Here is a 13,917-nt window from a genome sequence, read left to right as displayed (position 1 = left end):
TGGAGGGCAATGGGGGTAAGTGACTTGCCCAAGGTCACACAGCTAGGCAATTATCAAGTGCCTGAGGCTAAATATGAACTCAGGTGTTCCTGACTCCAGGGCCAGTGCTCTATCCACTACACCACCTACTTGCCCGTTATTTTTACTTGTAAAAACTTCCTCTAGTCTTCTGAAACCATGGCTTTTCTAAAAACTCCATGTTTACTCATGATATATTTCAAGTCAATCAGGAAGGCTGTATATGTGCCTGCTTGTGATTATCTATCATTTTAACTTTTTTATTCATAAGTAAAAAAACTGCCTATATGAAAAAAAGCTAAGAAAACTAATTTGCACATCTAAACTGGTCTTGAGAGAATGAAATCTGTTTTTCCAGAATGAAAGAATCCAATAGTCAACAAACTATTCAATATAAAAAAAGAAGGTGCATTTTTGCATTGTCAAAGTGTTTACTAACTACTATAAAAGACCGAGGTCAATTAAATATACTTAACTCCTTGATTTCCACGGTGAAATAATAATCATCTCTGACTTTTTACGTATTAATTAAAAAAATCTTTTGAAAGATGTTTCTGTTTAATTCCTTTCTTTTTGTATTTGCTTTGTAACAATGTTCATGTTCTTGGGCAGAAAGAGCTACATTAAAGCTAACCAAAGAATCTTCAAACACAGATGACAGATAAATTAAACCAGTCCTCATGTATTTTTCTTTCCTTCTTATCTTAAAAAGCATCATTGAGGTATGAGTGTTACTATGGGTAATAATAACAAGTATCCAACTGTTAACCTTCAAATCCAACACCCAAATAAGAGAAACATTTAAAGCATTTTGACTATACAAAAATAAAGCCCAGTGAAAATCAAAAATGGCCAAGTTTCATTAAAGGTGCAGTACCCACATTAAAAGGTCGATTAAACGAATTTTTTTTATATGATGACCAAATGAATGAGAAAAGTGTTACTGAAGCCTAGGTTACATTTACATTGATGTTTAAATATAAGGAAGATAAGTGGAGCAGCCACAGCATGTCCTGATGTTACCTACATTTGCAGACAACAGCAAAGTTTTGGTTTTCATTCTCCTACCTTCCCTATACATGAAAATGATATGCTTAAAAAAAGGAGTTGGCGACAATGATGATGACACATTCATTCAAGTGGAGCCTAGTTCAATATAAATTTCATCTATCTGGAATCAAAATATGTTAATTTGTTTTCATGAATTGTTTTTCTTCCTCAGTCTCTAACCTTAATTCCTAAGATGTTAAAACAGCTTTTGTAACTCAGTGAAGCTTTGTATACTTTAAAAAGAGGCAGCCTTAATATTACCTTGACACTAAATCCCTAACATTGCAGGAACTTATAAAACCAAATCACATTTTACCACAAAGTCCAGAGTTAGAAATTCTTCTAAGAAATCTTGTTAAACAAAAATATTCAGTTAAAAAAGCAGAGACCCTCAGGATTTGAGAAAGCCACAAAGCACAGCCCCAGAGCTCAATGGCTACTATGTCTATAGTCAGATATAGTTAATAACTCTATACTTATTTCATGTGTGTGTGTGAAAAGTACTTTTGCTAGGCCACCTAAAATTCCCAGAAGCACTCATTTTTAATACTTCAGGCTTGTTACAAATACAGAAGCCAAATTCAGTTTCCCTGGGCCAATGAAACAAGACAGAGTATTTAAAAAACACCTCTCAAAAAAAATGTCACTTACTTTCAACAAAGTTTCCAACCCCCAAGGTCAAAGACCATTCCAGATACTAATAATATATCACAAAATAAATAATTTTAGGAAGTTAGTTGTTCCAAAAGGTAAAAACAAACAAACAAACAAACAAACAAACAACAGAACAAGACATTTGGAAGGATTCTTCTACTAGGTAAGACAGATAATGTTCTTACAAATGCAAAACAGGTCACAGAAATTCTTTTAAATGGCAAGAAGATCTTGTAATAATTTTTGAAATGCATGGAAAGGACACTATGCAAACAATGGAAATGGAATGAGATGCATACCTAGGCTACAAAAATCACTGGGGATGTTAAAGGAAGGCAAATGACACTGAAGTTTTCATTTCCAAAGTAAGGAATGAGAAGGATTCGGAACCAGGCACTCAGTCCCATAAACTTAAGCTCTCAGCAAAAGAAGTGACCTTGAAAACAAATACAAAGTATTGTAATCTAAACCTAGTTGCAGAGATGACTGTCCAACCAATTATCTGAATGTTGAGCATCTCACCTAGACTTACAAGAGTTCATTCCAAAACATTCAGGTAAGGTGACTTGTTCTTCAATATTCAATAATTACCTTGTGTCAGCTCTTTTTGATTTAAGGAGAATCCAATCTTCTCAACAATCATCCTCCAAGCTTTAAAGCTTACCTCCTTTAGGCATGATCTTGGCCTACAAGAATTAAACTTATACCAAATGCCAACTCCTTATTTAACTGCTGATACTTGTGAAGGCACACCCACACCCACAGACACAAAGAAATACAATTACAAAATGCAATATAGCCTAGTTCATAAGTCATCTTCAAAGCTAACTTTGAAAAGACCAATTCTCCTCCAAACCTGACAGTTTCTTACTGGTCCCAACTATTACCAGCACCAAAAATAAACTCCAACCTCACAAGAGAGCTCCTTTCCAAGTCAATGTGATGCTATGAAATGCTATGGGTTTGTTAAATGAATTTTTACCTTTGGCCTTGGGTAATCAGATTTTTTTTTAATACACCCCACTTTTGCAGGAATTCAAATCCAACAAAAATCTACAATGTAAAATGTTCTGTAGTTTTGAATGAAATTATCAAATAGAGTTACACTAAAAATTCCTGCTTATCTTTTAGTTTAATTATTTAACATTGTGGCTCTACTCTGATCTAAAACTCTAAAATGGTTAAAACAAAACAAAAATTCTTCCCATATGATTTATCTAGTGAAGTAACTACCAAGCACTAATGAAAATGAATTTTTTAATTGAAAAGAAAAAAAATTAATGAGTCAGCATCTTTCATGCCAGACCATGCTTTGTTTCCCACCACCCTACCCAGTAAAATTACCATCTGTAGTACCTGAGGTGCTGATGTGACTAATTACCTGTTTTGAGGCTGGGACTGAACTCTCGGCTAGTGCTGGGAGGTGGGAAGGCCTCCGGGGCTGTCTGTGCTGGAAGGGTTCGATATGGAGGAGGAGTCAACTCTTCGTCACCAGAGAGGCTCCTCCGCACCCCACCTGTCATGGGCAGGCTCGACAAACTGACAGGCTTCTTCCCAACTGGCATCTTCCTTTCTAAACATTAAGTCAGACTAAAGTAAGCTTTTACTTACATGTGTGGTAAGAAAAGTGCATTAAATAAGTTGGAAAGTCTGTGGAGAACAGAGCACAAAGCTGGCACTCTGAAAACATGGGATTCTATATTCATTCTTTGGGAGTTTGAAAATCCCAGTTGTGAATCCTCAACCAGTTGAGAAAAAAAGCAAAATTTGAACTACAGAGAGCAATGATTGGGTTGGGAAAACAGCTGGTTCATTTCCTTTAACCAAGAAAAATCCTTAGACATATCTTGGAGAGAAAAACCTGCTAACAAGTGGGAGAGTCTTCTAAACCCTGCTTAGGGGCACTACTTCACACAAAATTCCAAGGAAAGTGCAACTGTTTGTTGTGAAATTCAGAATGTGACAGGATTTCAGAGATATAAAAGTACCTATGTTATTTTAAAAAAAACCCTTTCTTCATGAAGCATCTATGTTGAACTTGTTGTCCTGAAACTATTTCTAAGGTAAAAATTCTGATTGTATGCATATTCGGAAACAATCGAATTTCATCCCAATCACAAATGTATAATATCCTTCAGTTTTATTTTCAAACGGAAACATAAACTTTAAGACTTATTCAATGTCAACAAAAATGTTCCAGAATTTGATGCACACACATTTGAATTATTTAAAAACAAATAAAACAAAAAGAAAAGAAAAATGCCATCTATCTGGCAAGAAGGCAAGGCACAGACAGTCTATATAAGAGGTGTCAATCATGTAGCTCACAACATGCCTTAATGAGGCCAGAACCAGGCTAAAATATATTTGGGAAATATTTCACAAAATAAATAAAAGTAAACAAACAACAAAACATTAATAATATTGCATTTTAAAATTAAGTCAATATGTGGCCTGCATATTGAGGATCCTTTGTATGGTGTAATTTCTATTTCTATTTGTTTGACACCACCGATCTAAATGAATATAAGTAGCAATAGATTACTATATTGTGTGTGTGTGTGTGTGTGTGTATACACACACACACACACACACATATATATTTAAGTCACCAATGAAATTTTTCTTCCAGGTTTAAAATACCTCAGGTAAGAAGACCAAATATAGCCTATGTCTAAATAACCAGGGAAAAAGCCAAACCAAATCACTACTACTTAAAATGGCATTATAACCAATCTAAATATTAAGTTTCTACTGATTTCTTAATTGCTTCATTTCTTAATTCCATCCATTTGAAACTTCACTAATATCTGACCAAAAAATAAAATGAGACTTATTAACCACAGAAAACTAAGAAAACTACTAAGATTAGCACCACTAAAACAGCCAAAGACAAGGCATATAGAGTTAATGCCAATTTCCTTACTTTATAACCAGTGCAACCTAACTCAAAGATATTTTTGAGAATATATACCATAAACATCCTACAGAAGCCTACTGGTGGCATGCTATCCATTTTAGAAAACACTAGCTAACATGCATCCACAGTCATAGCAAGAACACATACATCCCCTGTGCACGATTTGGAAGGATTCTCCAACCTAGGTTTTTCCTATTTCAAAAGAAATAAGCATCATGGATGTTTAAGGAAAAATAATAGATGTTTTAGGAAAAAAAACAATTAAAGCTGAAGTACAAACCATATAACCAATACATAATTCTACTTGTACACAATGCAAACAAATCTAATTTAAAATTATCTCCACATATCATGTCTACTTCTAGTGGAATTCTGATTGCAAAACTTGTAGTGCTTTATTTGCCTTGGTTTATTTAGAACACCATCCTTTATTTTTTTTTAGATGGATCTTGGATCAGTTCTGTCATATCTGGCAATATAATCTGAAGTATCTGAGAAAGATTCCCTTTTTCTTTAACCATCACAGAGGTCTTCTCACAACAACCACAAGGAGATAATGGTCCTTTATGTTTCTTTTCCTCTCCATTTCTGAGGGAATATTTTATAGTTTTATAAAAGACATTATAAAATGAAGAGGAACTAAAATTCTAATAAAATAAAAATGTATTTTCTGCTAATAATTTTTTCCCAAATGTAGTGCTGTTATGAACCATTCTATTAAAAACATACTTATTAATGCTATCACTTCTCCGCAACAGAATCTTTTCCTCAAAGTCTACCTGAATCAATTGGTCTAAAACCACAATCACAAGATATATAAGGTGTAGGATTTGCAAGATTTGAGTTCCAAGTGTATATATCAGTTATAAAATATTCTCTAGCCTAGGAAATTAATCTAAAAAATAAAATTTTATGTAGCCATTGGCTGGAATCTAGTTCTACTTTGGAAGGAGAATTTCTAACATCAAAAATTTCAAAAGGATACAGTTAAGATAATCTTAGTTACAAACCTTTATGGTAAGTCTAGAGATTACAACTTTTATAATCTACCCATAGGTTCATATCTTCAATGGAATAATTTTTAATTAAGCTTCTTGGTTGATAGGGTCAGAATTGTCATTCTTATATGCTGTTATGGAAAAAGTTCTAGGTAAATGCTAGAACTGCCAAGTGTCAAGCTACAAATAATTTTGAGTTTGTCTGACAATTACAATAGTACCACAGAAGGAGGGACTTGAGGAAGGTTTCATGCTTTGGGGAAAAATTTGGTCTTTGGCCCCAAATATCTCTACAATGGCAAGAAGATGGAAGAGAAAGAATACTTTACTTCAAATGATCATTAGTGAATATTACATTAAAATTAAGAGAAAGAGGGCAAGAAGGCTTCTTTATATTACTTCCCAACTCTTGCCAGTTGATGAAAATGGTAACTTCTCATCTGAACATAAAGTAAAGCAACTGGAAAAAATTTGGATTTGACTTTCTATTCTAAATTTCATCTTCACTCTCAAAAAATAAATCTCTGAAGAATATGAACAAACTTGTCTCTTGGTATGACAATTGTGACAAGTCTGATGAATGAGAGAAAAAATCTATACATTCAAGTTAAATCCCTATAGGAAAAAGATTTAAAAACATTGTCAAACAGACCTGTCCAAAATTTCCACTGTGATGGCCAGTCTTTTCTAAAATAACCATTCTTTCACTGTTATGATGTATATTAACATGCATAAATTTGTTTGTTGGACAAGCAGCCTGTATTTCTGAACAACGGAATACTATTTTTAGACAGGATTTTGGTTATAGGCTAGATAAATTTATTATGCTCTGCCTCTATTGAAAAAACTAGTGTTTCTATTATAAAATAATTAGGAAAAATCTTGAATAGATTACTTAGAATTTTAAGTGTCATTCATGAAATCCTATCCAAATGCCTAAAAAATATTAAAGCAATCATCATCTTTTACCATGCAATATTAAAGAAAAAAATTACTTCCCTACAAATTGCAAAAAACCCCAAGGCACTTCTCATTTACTGAAAAAAGATTTGCCTTTTATGGCATACTGCACCTTTAAGCATAATACTTAATGTAAAATTTATCAACTTCAACGAGGAATGTTACTTTCCCTGAGAACACACACCGTTCACAATTTGTTAACAATGAAAAAGAAATGCATATTAACATTTGGTGACCCACTTTTCTTGTGTCCTTTGTATTGCTGTGACTTAGCCTTTTTCTTCTGCTTTGATGAACCTGATTGGCTCTCTCTTGATGCTGAAAAATGAAAGAAAATCTAGGTATTTACCCATGACTGCAACCATCATTTAAATGAACTGTACTTCATATTCTCTCAGATGAGAGAACATTCTTTACAATAAATGAATATCAAAGTTTAATAAATATGATTGAGGATACTAGGGAAAGCATGACTATTAAGAGATAATGCCCCTCCTTAAATATTCAACTATGACCTTAAATTCAGGGTTGCTATGGCACACTGCTGTTGAATCTGACAAAGGAAATTATGCCTCAGTCTTATAGCTTTATAATGTAGTTAAGGGTAAGCATAAAACATGTATTTCTGACAAGGTCCAGATTTAAAAAATAAAAAACCATGAAAAACATATCCTTGGTTAGTAAGTAACTCACTCTGTGGTGCTGGAGGTTGTAGCTGATATCCAGTTAACTGGCACCATCCAACAGGATAGAGGTCAGGAGACTCACAGTCAACCCACTGATCATATTCTTCTTCCCAACCATCAAAATGGATCCTCAATAGACGATGAATAATTCGAGTTACTGTGGCTACACAAACTAAACGTGGTTCCATGAGGTCTACAGCTTCTAATTTCATTCCCACACGAAATCCATGATTTGGGACATCCTGATAAGAAAAAGAACATTCTAGCTGATAGATGGGAAGAAGCCACAAGAAGACAATGAAGGACAGTAGAAAGACCCTTGGTCTTGGAACTGGAAGAATGGGTTCAAGTACTGCCTCCAGCACTTACACCAGCAGGGCAAATCATTTAAACTTTAAACCTCAGTTTTCCTTATTTGTTAGGAAAGAGCAAAATTTCCACTAGACCACATCCATAGGGATGTGGGTAGCAAATGAAACAGTATGTGAAAAGGGCCTTCAAGATATAAAATTTTATGTAAATGAGTTTTTTTAGAAGCATGAAGCAAAATGCTCGGCATTAGCCTGTTGATTTCAAATTCTATTCCAGTTCTAAATCTTAATAATTGGTTAATAAATATCTGTTGAATTGACTCAAATTAAAAAATCAAAGGTAATAAAAAAGGGAACTAAACTGGAATAATTTATACAAATATGGCCAGGATTTCTAGATGACTCTTTAATTCTAAATTAAGATGGTGAAGCATTTAAGTACTAGTTATGAAACTTTATGGAAAAGAAAAAGCTTTACAAGTAAGTAACTACAATTTCTTTTTACCTTATTAAACAACTTTACTGGTGCTGCAATGGAGCCAGTTTCCCTGAGGTAGTCAAACCATTTGAAAGGAAGTTTTGTATAACCTGAAAAATATAGCATTGTCCTAAGTGGAAACTCATTTTAAATTTCTGAAACATTAACAATGCAGATAAAAACTTTCTAAAAACAAATACACAACTTAGAGGTTTTGGGGAGAGGGGTCTTCTAAAACAACTTCAGACTCTGTCTCTTCTGCCTTTAATGAATTACTCTTCTTTGTTCTCCCTTAAATTATGAGGATTTTGTCTTCCTGGAAATAGACATTGGGGCCCAAACTGACTGGATGAAGGCTGACCTCAGACACTCTCATCTTTCCCAACTCTAGCATTACCTGAAGTTATAGATGTTGTCTCTCACACTTAGGCCTAGTTGAGTGAGGCTCTAGAGACTGTGGGATCATTTCTACATATGGTTTGTAGGGAGAAAAGGGAACATGGAAAACTTAGTCTTGTATTTTTTCCTCCCATTTAGTTTTCTTCCTTTTAGTTCTTAGGAGAATAGTTCATGAACTTGTTCTATGGCCACTTGTTTAGCTGAGACAGTCTGGCATCTTAAAAAGACATTTTAATGTTTAACGGAGTTTTCAAAGGAGAGGAAAAGTTGCCTTTAAGGCTTTAAGTTGCATGTTGTAAAAAATACTTCGTTACCTCTGGTACCAAATATCTGCTAAACTTGGTTTTCCCAATAGCATCTGGTACTATCAATTAATTCATGATATACATGGACCCACAATAAAATTTTCCATAATGCAGAGTTGCCCATTAAACTTTGCAACAGGTAGGTTTTTTGTATATTGTGTATGGATTTTAAAGCCAAAAACTGGATAAACTGCATATAAACACCAAAAAAAAATTGAGCAGAAAAAAGTGATAAAATATAATACAATATCAAAAATGTAATTTTAGGTTAAAATGAGATACCTCTGGGTGGAGTTAATTCAATCATGTTAATTTCACAGAAACCAACAGGGAAAATAGAAGGGGAGGTTGCATGATAACAAAACCAGTCAGATCCATCTGCTGCTTCTGATCCATCAATCCCAATCATAAGAAATCCATCTGCTAGCACCTTTGTGAATTAAAAGCCCAAATATTTGAAATTAGAAAATACTCTTAGGAATTCAAATTAAAAGAAGTGAATGTAGACTTCCCTTTCATTTAGAATTTTATTTAGTCTAATGGCAGAATCATTATAAAAGTGAAAAAAAAGGCTTAGCTTATACAGTTTTTTTAATGATTACTTAGCTATTTATATCTGATTACATATTCAGTGTCAGATCCTTTTAGAAGATTTTGAATTAGGCATGGAATGGGACGATAAAAATCTAGGAAACAGAGATGTAACACTTGCCGCAAGACCAGGGGCTGGACATCATAAGGACCAACTCTGACTATTTTACAATTTTTTCCTAGGATCAGTAATCAGGAATAAAAATCAAACTGCTTGTAAAACTGGATACACTGTGCAATATAACACTGGCATAATGTCCCTCTGTGGAACATCGTTTCAAAACAACAATCTTTCCAAAACAACAATCTTTCCAAAGTGCTGTAATGATGACCCATATTAAGGAAGTAAAACTCATACTGAAGTTATCTGGGTTAACATTAGTAGTCTCTTTTCCTAGTACAGATTCAGACATAAGGAAGTATGTGTAAACATTTCACTACAAATCTAATCAGCTTCTACTTTCTTCCCATAACCATATAGCACCAGTCAACACTCACTTATTATTTAAACTAATATTCATCATCTCACCTTTCTAATGGTTGCAACACATATTGCAGATAGATTGAGGGGATCTATAGCTTCCAATTTCATTCCTTCTTTGTACCATTCCCCACTCTGGTCTACTTCTTTTACCTAAAGGATTATAAGAAAGCACATCTATTATTATGCAAAAAGTACAGTGCAATATTTTGCAAGACAGTACCCATTAAAAAAAAAAAAGCTCACCAGAGAAGAGGTGAAATAGCTTCCTACCTACCTAACATTGTCGTTCAAACTTTCAATAGCATTAAAGGAACATATGAAAATAAGAGAGAATTTTAGGGCAATTATAATAGATTCATGATACCTATGTATTACAAAGTCTTATTCTTTGTAACTGACCATATAATAATTGTGATGTCCATTAATTTATGATTAATACCCACAACCCTCTTTCAAATCTAATTTACAAATGAGGGTTCTTATGAAAAATCTCTTACCTTAGCAAATAAATGTGGTGGTGTATCAAAATGTCCATCCTGTTTCTTAGTAATATCTACAAGGAAAAGTTACATACTAATCTGTCAGCATTTGAAAGATCAAAAACCACCTTTCTTTGAAAGTCTCAAAACCTTTATGGCACATGATGCTCTCAAACATGGCAAACACATGTCTTCCACATTTCAAAACTTCTCTTAAAAGACTCCTTTTCCCTGAAGAGAACATGTGCATATATTATTAAATAAACTAAGTTAATTTGAATGATGAGATTCTATAAGATAGAGAATTAGATTATCTAATTTTAGAAGTGCTAACAATGTGACTGATAAAATGCCTATCCAAATTTACTTCTAATAAAATGGGAAAGTGTTTAGTTTTTTTTTTTAAGATGAGCTGAAAGACTGAAGAATAAGGTAACGATCATTATTATTATGACTATGGACACATTTTATAACCAAGAGCCAGCAAACGGAGTCTAGGAAATTAATCAGTTAAGACATTATTATTCTGGTATAAACATTCATAAGATAAATTAGAAGCTGCTTAGATAATTAGAAGGCTATTTTAAATCTAAGACACTTTGAAAAGGAAAATATTTAAAGAGTTCCATTAATTCTCACTGATATTTGTAATAAAAAATCTTTATAAATATGCTCACCAGATCTTTTGAATCTATGACCTATACTTCGAGACCAACCAATATGATGAATCAGTGGACTATACATGTGGCACCAGAAGTCATCTGTTTTGTCTTCACTTTCTTCGTACACTAATCTTAATCTTCCTCCAATTACGCTTTCAACAATTGCAACCCGAGTGCGACATAGATGTGTCTTATCAACCACTTCTACCCTCATGGAAGGTTTGAAAGGATACTGCATACTTTCTGACACCTTTAAATCAAGGCAAGAAATAATTAAGCATTCATTTTAATTCAACAAACATCTATTAAATTTCTACTATATGCAAGAGACTGAGCTAGGTGCTGGATATTCAAAGATAACAAATAAATAAAACAGAGTCCTGAAGGAACTTACATTCTCCTCGTGTGAATATTGGTAGTATATGTTAATTTATTACTTCATTTTTTTAAAGCAAAAAATAACCAGAAAAAGAGATAGACTAGTCATGGACTAATAAGACAACTGGACAGTGACTGATATACTGATATTAAAGATATTAAAAAGAACCAGAAGATGACCTCCAGAATAGTAGATAGATTTTACAATCAATGGGATAAAAAGTTCCTATCCTCAAAGAGTTTACATTCTACTGGGAGAGATGCAACATGTAAAAAGGATATACTTGTATATGCCAAGTATGCATATGAGCATATAAACATTAAACATATAAGGATATACACATACACACATTTGGTGTACATACAAAATTAATACAAAGTGATGGGGGTGAGTAAATAAAAAAAGGCTTCTAGGTGAGCCTTCTTGGACTGAGCCTTGAAGATAGTTAGGGATTCCAAGAAGTAGAGGTGAGGTGAAGAAGGAAAGCACTGAGGAATGGCGGGGGGGGGGGGGGGGGGGGGGGGGGGGGGGGAAAGGAACAAGCTATGCAAAGGCATGAAATGAGGAGTGAGCTGTAAAGGTATGGTAATTAGTAGTAAATAAGTACAGTAATTTAGCTGAAGTATAAATGGCATAAACAGGTGTAACATGTAATCCATCTGGACAGACAGACTAACAACTATTTATGGAAAGACACCTGTATGATTTGCCCAAGAAAAGAGTTTGTGAATGGGTTTTAATCTGCATAGATGGAGGAGGTATCCAAGTATTAAAAAGGACGTACATTTCTTTCAAATGGTTTTTATGAACAATGTTTGATGAATTATAAAATCAGTTCATTTTGAGTTTAAACACATTTACATCAACAAAAAACTTTAGATTAACATGTCTTGAAAATCCCCAAATGCCTAAATTCAATTTTTAATTTTTTTTAAATTCTTAATATTTTAGTTAAAAGTATTTTACACAGGACAGGTTTACCTTTTGAGAGAAGTCAGGAGGAAGTGTTTTGGCACCAGTAAGTCGTTTCACTAGAAAAGCTTTCCAGTTTGTGTACTTGTGTTGAATGGCTAATGCAAAAGAAATAACCAGTCATAAGGCATATAATTGTTTTGTAATCAGACCACTTTGCTAAGGGGGGAAAAAAATCATGCCAACAGTACCAGATATATTCCAGAATTCAAGGCCTTAAAATTCGCATGTATATGAATGAATTAACAAAAGAAGCAGAGCAAAAATACCATCGTGGAAATTAACTTTTAATTAGATAGAAAAGAAGCAATACTATTCTTGGGGTTATTGCATATGAAGAGGTAGGAGGGCTATATTCACTTAAAATATTGTGAGATTAACAGTTCTTCTACTTTTACTTACTCCGAGGAGGAACAAGAGGTTTCCCACTGGCTGCACACCAGCCAACTGGATGGATATCAGACCCACATATGTTGCACCAAAAGTCCAGGCTGGAGTCACTTTCAAATCCTTCATATCTTAAAAGGGCATTATAACCTGAAAGAAATGAAGATGAAAAATGTTTAAAGGGAAAAAAAAAACTCCAATGTAGCAAATAAGATTTTACTAAGGAAAATAAAATATATTAACAAATTCAGGGAAAAATGCATTAATTTTTTTTATTCTTTGTTAAAAAAGATCTCTTTTTTGGGTCATCTTTCAATTTGTACCCAATTTGGGAGGGAGGGGGCAATACTATTCAAATGTCTATCACTTTATTTTTGAAGCAAGAAATGGGCTGCACACATTATTAAAATAATTTACTCAAAGTTATATTTTAAAGCAATTGTTAGTTTTCCTGGATGATTAGATCTATTATTTTGAAAAAATCAAAACAATGAAATTTTTAGCACTAGCAAATCTTAAGGTTATTTTTCCTTGTCACTTATTTATCTTTATGGTTAAGATGGGTCAATAATCTAATTTCTGTTCTATTAACTTTTGTCCCTGAAGTGAAGGTGATCGTTAAATAAGTTTAATTTAGTATTTAGGTTCTTAAAATAAAACTGATTTTATGACAGAAAGGCGATTTTCATACTTTCAGTTGTGAATCTCTGCATAGTGACTTTATGTTGTTAAACCAAATGGAAAAACATGAAAAAACTCTTATTTATCCAAAATTTTTAAGTGGCTATGATGTAAACAGTACTATGCAAAGGGTAGAGTTCCCATCTTTGTAGAGATGACAGCCTAGAAGAGGGATATGTATCTGTATAACATACACAAATAATCAGAATACATACTTTATGAAAATATAGGAAAAGTATCAATCCTGTGCTTCCAGGGTTGGGGGGGGGGGCGCTAGGTTGACTGACTGAAGGGATTAAGGAAAAGCTTGTCTAAACAGATGGCAAATGAAAAACTAGCTCCTTTAAAGGACAGGTAGGAATGCCATGGGTTGGACCAATGAGGGATAAAGGAGGAAAGCTGAAACATAGGAGATAGTTCAAGCAATTTCCCAGAAGAATAATATATAAATTTGACATCTATTTTTGGGTTTTAATTAGTTTGGTCTTTAAACATATTAAACA

At 33.5% G+C, this 13,917-nt stretch overlaps 1 protein-coding gene across 13 annotated transcripts in view; it reads right to left on the bottom strand.

Moving 5' to 3' along the window:
• Positions 1–13,917, bottom strand: part of MBTD1 (mbt domain containing 1) — a 79,539-nt gene that overhangs the window by 12,425 nt on the left and 53,197 nt on the right. For 8 of the 13 annotated variants that reach the window (XM_074223697.1, XM_074223691.1, XM_074223694.1 and 5 more), the window contains 10 exons: positions 12,749–12,883; positions 12,356–12,444; positions 11,011–11,245; positions 10,352–10,407; positions 9,900–10,004; positions 9,062–9,209; positions 8,103–8,185; positions 7,294–7,528; positions 6,841–6,918; positions 3,104–3,295 (listed from right to left, as the gene is read on the bottom strand). In XM_074223697.1, the coding sequence (XP_074079798.1) occupies positions 3,104–3,295; positions 6,841–6,918; positions 7,294–7,528; positions 8,103–8,185; positions 9,062–9,209; positions 9,900–10,004; positions 10,352–10,407; positions 11,011–11,245; positions 12,356–12,444; positions 12,749–12,883 (1,356 nt within the window). Of the gene's footprint in view, positions 1–2,021; positions 2,409–3,103; positions 3,296–6,840; positions 6,919–7,293; positions 7,529–8,102; positions 8,186–9,061; positions 9,210–9,899; positions 10,005–10,351; positions 10,408–11,010; positions 11,246–12,355; positions 12,445–12,748; positions 12,884–13,917 lie in introns of all 13 variants that reach the window. The other 5 variants (XM_074223698.1, XM_074223699.1, XR_012475850.1 and 2 more) reach the window with 4 other exon arrangements.

Source organism: Macrotis lagotis, chromosome 2 (assembly GCF_037893015.1).
Source record: "Macrotis lagotis isolate mMagLag1 chromosome 2, bilby.v1.9.chrom.fasta, whole genome shotgun sequence".
In the NCBI taxonomy this organism is placed as follows: Eukaryota; Metazoa; Chordata; class Mammalia; order Peramelemorphia; family Peramelidae; genus Macrotis; species Macrotis lagotis.
This window is presented reverse-complemented; position numbering and strand designations above follow the sequence as displayed.